This window comes from Oncorhynchus kisutch, linkage group LG9 (assembly GCF_002021735.2).
Source record: "Oncorhynchus kisutch isolate 150728-3 linkage group LG9, Okis_V2, whole genome shotgun sequence".
NCBI classification, from domain to species: domain Eukaryota; kingdom Metazoa; phylum Chordata; class Actinopteri; order Salmoniformes; family Salmonidae; genus Oncorhynchus; species Oncorhynchus kisutch.
The window spans coordinates 33,561,551-33,578,930 of record NC_034182.2 but is presented as its reverse complement, the minus strand read 5'-3'; the positions used below and the strand labels follow the sequence as shown (position 1 = coordinate 33,578,930).

Sequence of the window (17,380 nt, the reverse complement as noted above, 5' to 3'; positions counted from 1 at the left end):
AGAGGACAGAGAAAGAGGAGGAATGGAGAGAGGACAGAGAAAGAGGAGGGATGGAGAGAGGACAGAGAAAGAGGAGGGATGGAGAGAGGACAGAGAAAGAGGAGGGATGGAGAGAGGACAGAGAAAGAGGGGGGGATGGAGAGAGGACAGAGAAAGAGGAGGGATGGCCAGACAGACAACATTTTGCTTTTGATTTTGTTCTAAGGTCAGACTCATTCTGTTCATTTTTGCCTGACTGTGGTGCTCTCCTCAAGCTTTTTGGGGGGAGCGGAATCGGCTGAAATGACAAACACACGCAGAGAGAGAGATAGAGAGCGAGAAAAAGTGGGATAGAGAGAAAGACAAACCATTCTAGACTCGCTCCGTCACATGCTCTCTCTGGCTCAAAGACACTCACAGCGGGAATGGGTGCAAACACACTGAAAATTCATTTAATTGTGTAAAGAGGAGTAGATCAATTTACCACTACTCCTACTGTCTGTCTTGTTGTCTGCTTTTCTCTCTCCTCTCAAATTGAATTTCACCCATTAAACCTTTTTTTAAGTATTCCCCAGATGCATTTATTCAATTCCCAATTCCTATTTGCTCACGGCACACATAGTAAGAAAATCTGAAAATCCCTGTGGGCACACCCTGCACTCTCAACACACAGACAGGAGAGCACAGAGCACACAGTAGAGAACTCACAGTGCAGAGACAAGGTCGTTAGCAGATACCTATTCTCTCTCTGTTCACAGTATATCACCCCAACACATGAGGTGAGGATGAGTGGAATCTTGCCAAGTCCCATGCAAGACCACCATTCAATCCTATAATGAGTCCAGAGAGAGAGAGAGAGAGAGAGAGAGAGAGAGAGAGAGAGAGAGAGAGAGAGAGAGAGAGAGAGAGCACTGAAAGCACTGAACCATCAGAGAGAGACCACTCTCCTAAAGCATCAGAGAGAAAAAAAAATGGAAAGCAATACAGACAGAGAGAGGGAGAGGCCGAAAGAGTCAGAGAAAAAACAAAGGACCTGAACAATACAGTCCCTGCCTGCGCCCCATCTGGCCCCCTATTCTATATAGTACATTACTTTTGACCAGGGCCTATAGCTACACTATAAAGGGAATAGGGTACCATTTGGGACACACACCTGTATCCTATTGTGCCCTGTGCTGAGTATCTGAATGTGATGAATACCGTAGAGGAGCCCTGCTCTGGGCTGGTGAACAGGTAGAGAGACAGTAAAGGAGCCCTGCTCTGGACTGGTGAACAGGCAGAGAGACAGTAGAGGAGCCCTGCTCTGGACTGGTGAACAGGTAGAGAGACAGTAGAGGAGCCCTGCTCTGGGCTGGTGAACAGGCAGAGAGACAGTAGAGGAGCCCTGCTCTGGGCTGGTGAACAGGCAGAGAGACAGTAGAGGAGCCCTGCTCTGGGCTGGTGAACAGATAGAGAGACAGTAAAGGAGCCCTGCTCTGGGCTGGTGAACAGATAGAGAGACAGTAGAGGAGCCCTGCTCTGGGCTGGTGAACAGGTAGAGAGACAGTAGAGGAGCCCTGCTCTGGGCTGGTGAACAGGCAGAGAGACAGTAGAGGAGCCCTGCTCTGGGCTGGTGAACAGATAGAGAGACAGTAGAGGAGCCCTGCTCTGGGCTGGTGAACAGATAGAGAGACAGTAGAGGAGCCCTGCTCTGGGCTGGTGAACAGGCAGAGAGACAGTAGAGGAGCCCTGCTCTGGGCTGGTGAACAGATAGAGAGACAGTAGAGGAGCCCTGCTCTGGGCTGGTGAACAGGTAGAGAGACAGTAGAGGAGCCCTGCTCTGGGCTGGTGAACAGATAGAGAGACAGTAGGACGTGGGTGGGACACCATCGATACCTCTTTCGCTTCTGGCTACGGCCCAGGGAATACACCTCCACAGTTCTGTCTCTCTTCCCTACACTCTACCTCTCTTTTTACCTCTCCCTTTCCCTCTGGTTACTTCTTCTTCTATTCCTCCCCTCTTTCTCCCTTTCTGTTTCTTTCTACTTAGATATTTTCTTTTCCGTCTTTAGGAGCCGACATAGTCAGACAGTGGACGAAGTAGAAACACTGAGAAGATTGAGAGATAGATTGAGTTCCAGAAAGACAGTTGTATTCTGTGAAGGGTTTTAATATAATCCTCTAACATGTTCTTCCTCTGACTCTGCTCTGTGGATATTATGTTAGTCATGGCAGCGGTGTACTCTATTTATATTTAACTAGGCAAGTCAGCTAGGCTACCTGCCTCTTCGCTAGGCTACCTGCCGCCTTGCTAGGCTACCTGCCTCCTCGCTAGGCTACCTGCCGCCTTGCTAGGCTACCTGCCTCCTCGCTAGGCTACCTGCCTCCTCGCTAGGCTACCTGCCTCTTCGCTAGGCTACCTGCCGCCTTGCTAGGCTACCTGCCTCCTCGCTAGGCTACCTGCCTCTTCGCTAGGCTACCTGCCGCCTTGCTAGGCTACCTGCCTCCTCGCTAGGCTACCTGCCGCCTTGCTAGGCTACCTGCCTCCTCGCTAGGCTACCTGCCGCCTTGCTAGGCTACCTGCCTCCCCGAATACTTTGGCAAGGCACTGTATACACACACTTACAATACACACACACACACACACACATATATACACACACTTACAATACACACACACATTTATACACACACTTACAATACACACACACACACTCACACATATATACACACACTTACAATACACACTCACACATATATACACACACTTACAATACACACACACACACTCACACTCACACATACAAACACACACTTACAATACACACACACACACACACACACACATATATACACACACTTACAATACACACACACTCACACATACATACACACACTTACAATACACACTCACACATATATACACACACTTACAATACACACACACACACACACACACTCACACTCACACATACATACACACACTTACAATACACACACACACACTCACACATGCATACACACTTACAATACGCACACTTACAATACACACACACACATGTTGAACGCAAACACACACACACTCACACACACAATACACATACACGTTGAACGCAGACACACACACACACTCACACAAACATACACACACTTACAATACACACACGCGCGCGTAGAACGCAGACACACACACACACACTCACACACACATACACACACGTACAATACACACATACACATTGAACGCAGACACACACACACACAAACACTCACACACACACACTTAACAATATACACACACTTACACATTGAATGCAGACAAACACAAACACTCACACACACACACACACAGACACACATTGAACGCAGACACACAGACACAAACACACATACATATTGAACACACACACACAAACACACACACACATTGAAGGCAGACACACAGTCACACACACACACACCCATACTTTATACACACATACACAAATAGCCACACACACACGCTGTTTTGATCCTTGTCGAGAGCTCCAAGTCTGTCTCGCATGATCACACACTCCCAGACAAAATACAAACATCATGTCAGCCATTCAACACGTCCCACTTCAGCTGTGTGTGTTCAGGTGGAACCAAGCCACAGGATAAACTCTACATGCTCAACACACCCCTGGCACGACTCACACTCACATACCCATGGCACGACACACACTCACACACCCCTGGCACGACACACACTCACACACCCCTGGCACAACACACACTCACACACCCCTGGCACGACTCACACTCACACACCCCTGGCACAACACACACTCACATACCCATGGCACGACTCACACTCACATACCCATGGCACGACACACACTCACACACCCCTGGCACGACACACACTCACACACCCCTGGCACAACACACACTCACACACCCCTGGCACGACACACACTCCCACACCCCTGGCATGACACACACTCACATACCCATGGCACGACACACACTCACACACCCCTGGCACGACACACACTCACACACCCCTGGCACGACACACACTCACATACCCCTGGCATGACACACACTCACACACCCCTGTCACGACACACACTCACACACCCCTGTCACGACACACACTCACATACCCCTGGCATGACACACACTCACACACCCCTGGCACGACACACACTCACACACCACTGGCACGACACACACTCACATACCACTGGCACGACACACACTCACATACCACTGGCACGACACACACTAACATAACACTGGCACGACACACACTCACACACCCCTGGCACGACACACACTCACATACCACTGGCACGACACACACTCACATACCACTGGCACGACACACACTCACATACCACTGGCACGACACACACTCACACACCCCTGGCACGACACACACTCACATACCACTGGCACGACACACACTCACACACCCCTGGCACGACACACACTCACATACCACTGGCACGACACACACTCACACACCCCTGGCACGACACACACTCACAAGGCCGCAGGGGTCCTTCCATGTTTGTTTATCTGTGTACACTGGCTAGTATTTGTGTGTGTGTGTGCATGCGTGCGTGCGTGCTTGTGTGTGTGTGTGTGTGTGTGTGTGTGTGTGTGTGTGTGTGCATATGTGTGTGTTAGAATCAATAATAGATTGTGTGTGTGTGTGTGTGTGTGTGTGTGTGTGTGTGTGTGTGTGTGTGTGTGTGTGTGTGTGTGTGTGTGTGTGTGTGTGTGTGTGTGTGTGTGTGTGTGCGTGCGTGTGTGTGTGTGTGTTTGCGTGCTTATCAGTTCAGGATGAAGTGTTGGGATGTATTATCTCTCTGGGAAAGAGTATCCTACATAATGCTGTCGTTGATCAATGCTACAGGAAGAATGAGACAACTGAGCATGTCTAGTGTGACTAGTGTGAGTCAGTCACACCGACACACATACACACATTCTCTCTCACTTTCTCTCTCAGACTGACACACACACACACACAGCCTGATATGGTTTCCCTCCCACTCCCAGGCTCTCTGACTGATTGATTTGTAATGAGATCCTATGTCATAGCCCCAGTTTCACGGCGTTGTCTCAGAGCAGGGACTTATTAGATACTGGAACACTGACTATAAGATACATGGGAAGAGAAAGGAAGAGGGGGAGGGAGGGAGTCAGAGAGAGAGAGGAAGAGAGGGAGGGAGTCAGAGAGAGAGATGAAGAGGGGGAGGGAGTCAGAGAGAGAGAGGAAGAGGGGGAGGGAGGGAGTCAGAGAGAGAGAGGAAGAGAGGGAGGGAGGGAGTCAGAGAGAGAGATGAAGAGGGGGAGGGAGTCAGAGAGAGAGAGGAAGAGAGGGAGGGAGTCAGAGAGAGAGAGGAAGAGGGGGAGGGAGGGAGTCAGAGAGAGAGAGGAAGAGGGGGAGGGAGGGAGTCAGAGAGAGAGAGGAAGAGGGGGAGGGAGGGAGTCAGAGAGAGAGAGGAAGAGGGGGAGGGAGGGAGACAGAGAAAGAGAGGAAGAGGGGGAGGGAGGGAGTCAGAGAGAGAGAGGAAGAGGGGGATGGAGGGAGTCAGAGAGAGAGAGGAAGAGGGGGAGGGAGGGAGTCAGAGAGAGAGAGGAAGAGGGGATGGAGGGAGTCAGAGAGAGAGAGGAAGAGAGGGAGGGAGTCAGAGAGAGAGAGAGGAAGAGGGGGATGGAGGGAGTCAGAGAGAGAGAGGAAGAGGGGGATGGAGGGAGTCAGAGAGAGAGAGGAAGAGGGGGAGGGAGGGAGTCAGAGAGAGAGAGGAAGAGGGGGAGGGAGGGAGTCAGAGAGAGCGGAAGAGGGGGAGGGAGGGAGTCAGAGAGAGAGATGAAGAGGGGGAGGGAGGGAGTCAGAGAGAGAGAGGAAGAGGGGGAGGGAGGGAGTCAGAGAGAGAGAGAGGAAGAGAGAGATAAAGTGCTATTAAGATGAAGAGATGGGGAAACTTTCTCAAGGTGACTGCCGCAGATAACGACAAACATACAAATGAGTCCTGGAAGTGTTTTAGCTGTGAATGTAAAAAGGGTTGAACTGCTGGTGTATGGCCTAGTCTTACTTAACAACCTATTCTTTATGGTTACATAAGAGAGATATGGGGGAGAGAGAGAGAGATGGGGGGAGAGAGAGATGGGGGGAGATGAGGGAGAGAGAGATAGGGACAAGAGAGAGATGAGGGAGAGATGAGGGAGAGAGAGGGAGAGATGGGGGAGCGAGAGAGAGATGGGGAAGCAAGAGAGAGATGAGGGAGAGAGAGAGATGAGGAGAGAGAGAGATGAGGGAGAGAGAGAGGGAGGGAGATGGGGCGAGAGAGAGGGGGGGGGGAGATGGGGCGAGAGAGAGAGAGATGGGGGAAGGAGAGAGAGAGAGAGGGAGGGAGGGAGATGGGGAGAGAGAGAGAGAGAGAGAGAGATGGGGGAGGGAGAGAGAGAGAGGGGGAGGGAGATGGGGTGAGAGAGAGAGAGAGAGAGAGAGAGAGACCCCTGACTAACTCAATCCCATTATGCCCATTCTAACATTCATTTCCTAGTTCTGATTAGCGTCATGCAGTCATTACCGTTATCATCCTGGCATCCCCTATATGTAGCATGACGTAAGGATGACATGGTACACTATGTAAATCCATCCCTGTGGGTTAAGCAGTGATACAGGCCACTTTCACTTTAAGAAATGCCAATATATCTACATACCTACATTCAGTTTGTGTCTCTCTCCATTGACTCCACCGTAAAACCGAAATTATACAGAATTCCTTGTAAACTAAATAATTGTCATCCTCTACCAATCCCCCGTCAACCCCGTCTACTGGCAGGCATGATTGGCTCCTTCGTTTGTCATTACACTTCCTCCTGGTCTTTTCTGGCATCACACTTCGAGGGATAATAAAGAGATGGAGTAGCAGAGGGGTAAAGATAGGGGGATAAGAGAGGAGAGAAAGTAAGACTGTCAGTCCTACTAATGGAACCGTTGTTCTATCCGTGAGCCACTTAGGGAAGAAATGCAGGGAACCAATTCATGAAAAACATATTTTTCTGTCTTTTACTTCTCTCCGTCTTAATTGACTTTTCTGATGTGTAAAAAAATAAAAAATAGCCAACTTGACATCTTCAACAGACTCTTTGATCACAGTGCACCTCAAGCCCTTGGAGATCATTCAGGTTCCCCGTGTTCTTGTTTTCAGGAGCTATTGCTATTTCATTCCTCCCCGTTTGTTATTCTATCGTTCATTTTCTACCTTTGCCACTCTCTTTCTTCATGTCTTTCTCTCACACTTTAGTTTTGTCTGATCGACGGCAAAGCCCCCTTAGGGACGGACTGATAACCCCAGCACACACCTATACACACACACAGACGCAGGGGCCTTGGTTCACATTCCCTGCACAGACATTTCCACATTTCTCTGAAATGCTCTCTGTAGCCTAGGTTTTTACATCCCATTTCTGACACCAATATACAATATATTTTGATGGAAATATAGGCTAGGGCCTACAGTTATGACTAGTAAGATCAGGTGGTCAGGAACAACTCTTGGCCCTTCTTATAACAGTAACACCTGACTCTAAAACCCTACTGGACACAAAATTTGACCAAAAAGTGATGTTATGCAACCAAATTTGGAATGAGAGACCTGTGGATCCTCCTACAACTCTGCCTAAAGCTCCTACAACTCTGCCTAAAGCTTTTAAAGGGAAACCACAGAGAGGTGTGTATTCCACCACAGAGAGGTGTGTATTCCATCACAGAGAGGTGTGTATTCCACCACAGAGAGGTGTGTATTCCACCACAGAGAGGTGTGTATTTCACCACAGAGAGGTGTGTATTCCATCACAGAGAGGTGTGTATTCCACCACAGAGAGGTGTGTATTTCACCACAGAGAGGTGTGTATTCCATCACAGAGAGTTGTGTATTCCACCACAGAGAGGTGTGTATTTCACCACAGAGAGGTGTGTATTCCACCACAGAGAGGTGTGTATTCCATCACAGAGAGGTGTGTATTCCATCACAGAGAGGTGTGTATTCCATCACAGAGAGGTGTGTATTTCACCACAGAGAAGTGTGTATTCCACCACAGAGAGGTGTGTATTTCACCACAGAGAGTGTGTATTCCATCACAGAGAGGTGTGTATTCCACCACAGAGAGGTGTGTATTTCACCACAGAGAGGTGTGTATTCCACCACAGAGAGGTGTGTATTCCATCACAGAGAGGTGTGTATTCCACCACAGAGAGGTGTGTATTCCATCACAGAGAGGTGTGTATTCCATAACAGAGAGGTGTGTATTCCATCACAGAGAGGTGTGTATTGCACCACAGAGAGGTGTGTATTCCACCACAGAGAGGTTTTTATTCCACCACAGAGAGGTGTGTATTTCACCACAGAGAGGTTTTAATTCCACCACAGAGGGGTGTGTATTCCACCACAGAGAGGCGTGTATTTCACCACAGAGAAGTGTGTATTCCACCACAGAGAGGTGTGTATTCCACCACAGAAAGGTGTGTATTTCACCACAGAGAGGTGTGTATTCCATCACAGAGAGTTGTGTATTCCACCACAGAGAGGTGTGTATTTCACCACAGAGAGGTGTGTATTCCACCACAGAGAGGTGTGTATTCCATCACAGAGAGGTGTGTATTCCATCACAGAGAGGTGTGTATTCCATCACAGAGAGGTGTGTATTGCACCACAGAGAGGTGTGTATTCCACCACAGAGAGGTTTTTATTCCACCACAGAGAGGTGTGTATTTCACCACAGAGAGGTTTTAATTCCACCACAGAGAGGTGTGTATTGCACCACAGAGAGGTGTGTATTCCACCACAGAGAGGTGTGTATTTCACCACAGAGAAGTGTGTATTCCACCACAGAGAGGTGTGTATTGCACCACAGAGAGTGTGTATTCCACCACAGAGAGGTTTTTATTCCACCACAGAGAGGTGTGTATTTCACCACAGATAAGTTTTAATTCCACCACAGAGAGGTGTGTATTTCACCACAGAGAGGTGTGTATTCCATCACAGAGAGGTGTGTATTCCACCACAGAGAGGTGTGTATTCCACCACAGAGAGGTGTGTATTCCATCAAAGAGAGGTGTGTATTCCATCACAGAGAGGTGTGTATTCCATCACAGAGAGGTGTGTATTCCATCACAGAGAGGTGTGTATTCCATCACAGAGAGGTGTGTATTTCACCACAGAGAGGTGTGTATTCCATCACAGAGAGTTGTGTATTCCACCACAGAGAGGTGTGTATTCCACCACAGAGAGGTGTGTATTCCATCACAGAGAGGTGTGTATTCCATCACAGAGAGGTGTGTATTCCATCACAGAGAGGTGTGTATTCCACCACAGAGAGGTTTTTATTCCACCACAGAGAGGTGTGTATTTCACCACAGAGAGGTTTTAATTCCACCACAGAGAGGTGTGTATTGCACCACAGAGAGGTGTGTATTCCACCACAGAGAGGCGTGTATTTCACCACAGAGAGTGTGTATTCCACCACAGAGAGGTGTGTATTGCACCACAGAGAGTGTGTATTCCACCACAGAGAGGTTTTTATTCCACCACAGAGAGGTGTGTATTTCACCACAGAGAAGTTTTAATTCCACCGCATTTAGGTGTGTATTGCACCACAGAGAGGTGTGTATTCCACCACAGAGAGGTGTGTATTCCACCACAGAGAGGTGTGTATTCCACCACAGAGAGGTGTGTATTTCACCACAGAGAGGTTTTTATTCCACCACAGAGAGGTGTGTATTTCACCACAGAGAGTTGTGTATTCCACCACAGAGATGTGTGTATTCCACCACAGAGAGGTGTGTATTCCACCACAGAGCGGTGTGTAATTCTACCACAGAGCGGTGTGTAATTCCACCACAGAGAGGTGTGTAATTCCACCACAGAGAGCTGTGTAATTCCACCACAGAGAGGTGTGCATTCCACCACAGAGAGGTGTGTATTTCACCACAGAGAGGTGTGTATTTCACCGCAGAGTGGTTTTAATTCCACCACAGAGAGGTGTGTATTGCAACACAGAGAGGTGTGTATTCCACCACAGAGCGGTGTGTAATTCCACCACAGAGAGGTGTGTATTTCACCACAGAGAGGTGTGTATTCCACCACAGAGAGGTGTGTATTCCACCACAGAGAGGTGTGCATTCCACCACAGAGAGGTGTGTATTCCACCACAGAGAGGTGTGTACTGTTCCTGAGCCATCTTCCCCTTCCCCTCTCCCTTCATTTGTTACTGTATGGGCATGACCTCTCCCAGTTATACGGGATTGTGGTTATTTTCCATCCAGAGATATTCCTCATTTTTTGGCCGGTGACACTTTTTTCTTGAAAGTCCAATATCTTGAAAACTTGACTGCTGACATGCAAAACATTTTGGGACTGTATCAACAGTGGACTAATGAAAACAAAATATTGTTTTTGAGTGGAGTCTCCCTTTTAATGGAACGGCCATTAAAATGTCATTATGGCAACACAGAAATCACCTTTAAAAAGCAGCGATTCCCGCCGGCTGCTTTGTGTAATGGAGTTGATACATTCCCCAGTGCCGGCGAGAGAGAAGAAGAAGCCCTAATGTTGAGGAACATTAATGCTAATCTCTCTGTATTCTAATCTCTCACAAATTATGTTTCCTCCATGCTCTTCCCCTCTGCTAATATGCAAAAACAAGAGATTCATTTCCCAGAGAAAAGAATTGCCCAGTGGAACATTGAATTAATTCTTGATGAAAAAGGTAATGCAATTAGCCTTAGCTCTTCATTGTGGGCGGGCAGTGGTGTGGCGGGAAAAGTCCTCAGCTACTGTTCACTGCACTCTGTTAGCATTTGGCTAACCTCCGCCATTTTGTTGCTTTTCTCTGGGAGTAAAACGGTGGTTTGATAAAGTGGCATCAATCATCAATTGCCACCATGTCTGCTTGTTCTCAGCTATTCAATAGTGGATGTAGACACAGGAAGCCAGGTAGGGTAATATGGATTCTCTGGACAGTCAATAACTTTAATTGATTGATGAAGTGCCAAGGAGCCATGTACCCTTTTGAATGCCTGAGATTGACATCCCTGCGGTACACTAAGGGATGTAGGGATGTAGGTCACCGCTCCATCAGTTTTCCCCCCATCAAAGTAGCTGTTTAATGTCAACAATTCAACTCAATGGATATGTATGTTGTATTTCATTAAGCCTCTGTTTTAGTGGGTGCAGTAGGTGACACTATTCAAAATGAACAAGCTTCAGTCACCCGACAGACAGCTTGATTGGTTCCATGTGGCTCAGCCACTGTTGAGCCCTTAAAGGCATTAATCGTGCTCCGAACACAACCAGTGACAACGCCACAATTAGGGTCTTAATCGTCCATGTCAACCAATTGCACTTCCCGTTAAATAACGTTACTATTTTATCCCGCCGAAGTACGTGTTAGAATGCACAAATCTGACTGTGATTACACAACTCATTCATTTACATCCCAACCTCTTGCTCTTATTTACTCCATTAACTCGATACTTTAGTCCTTTTAACATTTTAGCAGCTATTTGTATATATTCCTAAAATATTTAATGAATAATTCAAACAGTGCTCCAAGCTAAAGCCATTGTTGAACCTCACAAAATGGTGGCACGTGAGGAAGGTTTTCTGCTAAATAAATCCACATAACTAATTAGATAAAGCAATCAATGGAGATGTTTGCGAAGTGGGGGTCTGGAGCGGACAGATAGCGGCGTGCTGCGCGCCGCGACCCACTCCAGCAAACGAGCTTGACCTCTTGTGTCAAACCAGGAAGTGCTGTGGGAAAAGGCACGGACAGGGGGCCAATGGGAATGAACCGTCTGTCATACCACAGCAGTGAACAGGCACAGTCAAAACAAAAACTCTCCCTTGGTGTCCCTCTCTCCACTGTATTCTACAGTAGTTATGTCAACTCCCTCCACCATGGTTACTACAAGGAGAGGGGAGAGGAGAGGAGGGGAGGGGGGGGTAAAGAGGGATGTGAGAGGAGAGAGAGAGAGGTGGGTAGACTGTAATAAAGTTGAAGCAGTAGGAGGCTGTCAACACTAATAGATGGGAGAGAGAGAGAGGTAGAGGAGGAGAGAAGAGGGAGAGGAGGAGAGTAGAGGTAGAGGGAGAGGAGGAGAGTAGAGAGGAGGAGAGTAGAGGAGGAGAGTGGAGAGAGAGGAGGAGATGGAGAGGAGGAGAGAGAGAGAGAGAGTAGAGAGGAGGAGAGTAGTTGTAGAGGGAGAGGAGGAGAGTAGAGGGGAGGAGAGTAGAGAGAGAGGACGAGATGGAGAGGAGGAGAGAGAGAGGTAGAGGAGGAGAGTAGAGGTAAAAAGAAGAGGAGGAGAGTAGAGTAGAGGAGGAGAGTAGAGGTGAGAGAGAGAGAGAGAGAGAGAGAGAGAGAGAGAGAGAGAGAGAGAGAGAGAGAGAGAGAGAGAGAGAGAGAGAGAGAGTGGTGAATGTTAAATGTAATAGAGTAGTCCATGCTACACTCAACCTGGCTGAAGCATGACTGCCCACCATTATGCCCCAAAAGTGATCAGAACACACACTGGGTCACTGGCCACTGCACGGTACCTGTCATGCTGTAGAAGGTTTATGTTGGACAGACTTTATGGAAATATATACTTGGATAGCCCTTTCATTAATATTTAGTCAACCTGGGTTGCTGAACTACACAAAAGTGATGGGTAGTCTTTTCTGAGATCTGAAAATAATGTGGCGACAGCTTCCGGAGATAATGCTGACTGTAGGCTTTAGCTCAGGGTGATAACATGGTCCTAAGCTCCACCGGAAGACCTGGACCCGGGTTTGAAACCTGCTTGTTCACATACAGACACTGGACACACCTTTCACCTGTACACACTGAACACAGATGAAACGTGTTCTCTCCCTCTAACCCTCTCTCCCTCTCTCTCTCTGTCTCTCTGTCTCTCTCTCTCCTAGGAACAGGGAAGGATCGGCGTCATCTTCAACGTGGGAACAGATGACATTGTCATCGAGGAGAGCGCTGTGATGGTGAGCGACGGCAAATACCACGTGGTGCGCTTCACACGCAGCGGTGGCAACGCTACCCTGCAGGTGGACAGCCAGCCTGTCATCGAACGCTTCCCCTCAGGTAGGACTGGAGGGAGGGAGGGAGGGAGGGAGGGAGGGAGGGAGGGAGGGAGGGAGGGAGGGAGGGAGGGAGGGAGGGAGGGAGGGAGGGAGGGATTAAAGTATCAGATGAACTAAAGGAATACAGTGGGAGAGAAAGTGAGAGAGTAAAATAATATGGTTGTTTTGTTGCAGGGCATCATCTTCTATGAGTCAGTATACCACCCAGTCATGTATTACATAGCAGTCCTACTGCTACTTAATCATGAATAGCCAATGACAAGTAAAATGGTTGGTCATATTAGATATATTGGTTATATTATTGTTGCCAAAACAAAAACTCTCACTTGGTGTCTCTCCACTGTATTCTACAGTAGTTATGTCAACTCCCTCCACCATGGTTACTACAAGGAAGACATTTTCTGTTTCTGATCCCTGATCATACTGAGCTGGATCTATCCACACTGTTAGAACCATTATCCCGGAAGGCAAGGAATGATTCAGTAATGGTTGAATTGTCATATTAATAATGATTCTTTTCTTACACACCAATGGGTGTTTCACTAGCCTGGTGACCCATCTCTTCAGCTAACCGACTCCCTGTAGTCCATGTCATGTGTCTTTGGCAAGGACAAGGAGTGGAATGTGAGCTAAAGAGACTGGTTCTCACGGTGTTTCAGAATCATTCAGAAAGGTCTGACTCAAATTGAGGGTTTTCTCCAGTAAAAGTTTGAGCTCGCTGGTTGATTCTCCTGTTGCGTGCCTGTTGTCTCATTCTATAGCGCCAATTACTACTGTCTCTAGGGAATTCATGGTTCGACGAGAAAAAGTTCACAAAAGTTTGTTTATGGTTAACTCTAAGAAAATACACCCACTCCACAGTATGAAATCCCCAACCCTGCCTCTGTGGAGTGATATCCAGGAGTAACACTGCCCCTCTCTCCTCACTGAAAAGTCTAATTGAAGTTCAAGTTTCACATGGTTAAGGTAAGGTTTAAGGTTAGGGTTAGGTAAGGGTTAAGGTTAGGCTAGGGATGTCTCAAGGATCCCGAATAGCACTAACCTTCTTCCCTCTGGAACTCTCTGTCACCGTGGTGATCCAACCCACACACATTGGCTCCATTGTCTCCTGCAGAGAAAATCTAGATCCTCTCTCCATCCGTCAGCACTAGGACAGAGGTCCATGTATCACAACCAGGAAGAATAGAACGCCAAATAGAACACAGAAGAATAGAACACCAAATAGAACACAGAGGACATGAACACAGAAGAATAGAACACAGAAGAATAGAACACAGAATGGAACACCAAATAGAACACAGAAGAATAGAACACAGAAGAATAGAACACTGAATAATAGAACACTGAATAATAGAACACAGAAGAATAGAACACATAACAATAAAACACAGAAGAATAGAACACTGAATAATAGAATGCTGAAGAATAGAACACAGAAGAATAGAACACAGAAGAATAGAACACAGAAGAATAGAACACTGAATAATAGAATGCTGAAGAATAGAACACAGAAGAATAGAACACAGAGGAATAGAACACAGAAGAATAAAACACAGAAGAATAGAACACCGAATAGAACATCGAATAGAACACAAAATAGAACACAGAAGAATAGAACACAGAATGGAACACCAAATAGAACACAGAAGAATAGAACACAGAAGAATAGAACACTGAATAATAGAACACAGAAGAATAGAACACGTAACAATAAAACACAGAAGAATAGAACACTGAATAATAGAATGCTGAAGAATAGAACACAGAAGAATAGAACACAGAAGAATAGAACACAGAAGAATAGAACACTGAATAATAGAACACTGAATAATAGAACACAGAAGAATAGAACACAGAACAATAAAACATAGAAGAATAGAACACTGAATAATAGAATGCTGAAGAATAGAACACAGAAGAATAGAACACAGAAGAATAGAACACAGAGGAATAGAACACAGAAGAATAAAACACAGAAGAATAGAACACAGAAGAATAGAACACAGAAGAATAGAACACAGAAGAATAAAACACAGAACAATAGAACACAGAAGAATAGAACACAGAAGAATAAAACACAGAAGAATAAAACACAGAAGAATAGAACACAGAAGAATAGAACACTGAATAGAACACAGAAGAATAGAACACTGAATAGAACACAGAAGAATAAAACACAGAAGAATAGAACACAGAAGAATAGAACACAGAAGAATAGAACACAGAAGAATAGAACACTGAAGAATAAAACACAGAAGAATAAAACACAGAAGAATAAAACACAGAAGAATAGAACACAGAAGAATAGAACACAGAAGAATAGAACACTGAATAGAACACAGAATAATAAAACACAGAAGAATAAAACACAGAAGAATAGAACACTGAATAGAACACAGAATAATAAAACACAGAAGTATAAAACACAGAAGAAAAAAACACAGAAGAATAGAACACTGAATAGAACACAGAAGAATAGAACACAGTAGCAGGACAGCCTGTTGACACCAGCATGTTATCTCTGACTTTCATTTCCTTGTAATTGAATTCGGAGCCCTCTTTTCTTCCTCTGTTGTTGTTGTTGTTGTTGTTGTTGTTGTTGTTGTCTGCATTGTTATTTTGTCAGTCGAGCGTTTCTCTTTTTCTCTCCCCTCCTGCTGATCGAGGTTTTAGAGTTTGTTTGTTTGTCGGTTTAGTTGTTGGGGCTGATGCTATTGTTGCGTTGTGTGTTTGGGGTGGGGTGGAGGGGGAGGAGGAGGAGATGAGGGGGTTTGAGGGGAATGGGGGGGCGCTAGGCAGATTATCTTTACTCATTTATGTTGGCTACATACACAGTATATTTAGAGTGGCTCTTTGAAGGTTCCCTGTCTGTCTGTCTGTCTGTCTCAAGTCTTCCTGAGGAAAAGTGGAGCTGCTGCGCATTAGGAGTCCAAAGCTCTGATGGGAGGGATAGAAGAAAGGAGGTAGGAAGGGGGACTTCTAATTAACCCAGGGGGTGTGTGAAGTGAAATAGGGGAGAGGGGTACATTTTAAGAAGGAGGAAGAATGGTGTCGGAACAGAAGCCTGTTTATTAATCCACTGAGTTTGTCGGAAGGAATCCCTCCGAAAAATGGAACAGAATTTACTTATGAACTTACACAAGTCATAAAATGGTAGACCTGTGTGGACATAGCACACTCAAGGCACTCTTACCAGAATGATAAAGATCAAAGGCCTTTATTACAATGAATGATCTATCGGGGAGAATATGTCATATCCACCGGTCGACCAAGAACCCGATCAACTGCCGATGCAGACTGAATTCTCCATTAATGTGTATCTGGCTGATTTATTTCTGTCTACACTATAGGAAAATGGTCTCTCATGGCCATTTTGGATCAGTGCAGAGAGCCTCTCTGCGCAGCCATAGCATCTGTAAATGCATGTGCCTGCTTCCCGGCCAAAACGGTTCGGAAGAGTAGGTGATGATGACATTTTGTGACGCTTTTGTTGGTTTTGGACTTCGGTGAGGGTTTTTCCGGGTTGATCGGGGACACAACATTTTCTCTTGAGGCAAGCTGAGGCCGGTAGCTGAAGTCTACACCCCTTCGCTGGGGATTGATCAACAGTAGGAATTATTCAGTCTTTGTTGTCATTCAACGAGAGACAACACGTTTTCATTGAGAGAAAAAAGATGGCTGGCTGGAGGGGACTCCTCCTCATCTCATAGATTGTGGGCAGGTGATTTGGAGGGCAACCGGTAACAGGGACAGACCGGGAAAGATAAGCTCTCCCAGAGGAGGGAGGGAGGGCAGGGGTAGAGGGGGGGGGTTGCTGTCATAGCATTGCAGGGAGCTGAGGTACTAGCTGAAGAAGTCAAAAAAACACACATATTACATTGCAAGACCACCGTCCTTGGTGTGAAAGTAAAATATTAACCACTGAATAAGAGAGAACAGGTAGACTGGCTTTCTGAAAATAATCAATTTTACATCTTGGGTTTTGAGAACTGCCCTCAGTTCAACTGCAGCAAATAGCAACCATTCAACAACCTCAGCATCAGATTCCCAAGGTAGGCTTTACAAGAACAGGAAGTGTGAGGAAGCTGTGGTGGGTCAAACATTCAACAACCTCAGCATCAGATTCCCAAGGTAGGCTTTACAAGAACAGGAAGTGTGAGGAAGCTGTGGTGGGTCAAACATTCAACAACCTCAGCTTCAGATTCCCAAGGTAGGCTTTACAAGAACAGGAAGTGTGAGGAAGCTGTGGTGGGTCAAACATTCAACAACCTCAGCTTCAGATTCCCAAGGTAGGCTTT

General features: G+C 46.5%; 1 protein-coding gene across 12 annotated transcripts in view; it reads left to right on the top strand.

The window, feature by feature from the left end:
• LOC109896506 (neurexin-2) overlaps nt 1–17,380 on the top strand; it is a 1,132,408-nt gene that overhangs the window by 1,069,704 nt on the left and 45,324 nt on the right. For all 12 annotated transcript variants that reach the window (XM_031832475.1, XM_031832476.1, XM_031832477.1 and 9 more), the window contains one exon: nt 12,912–13,083. In XM_031832475.1, coding sequence (XP_031688335.1) covers nt 12,912–13,083 — 172 coding nt within the window. The remainder of the gene's footprint in view (nt 1–12,911; nt 13,084–17,380) is intronic.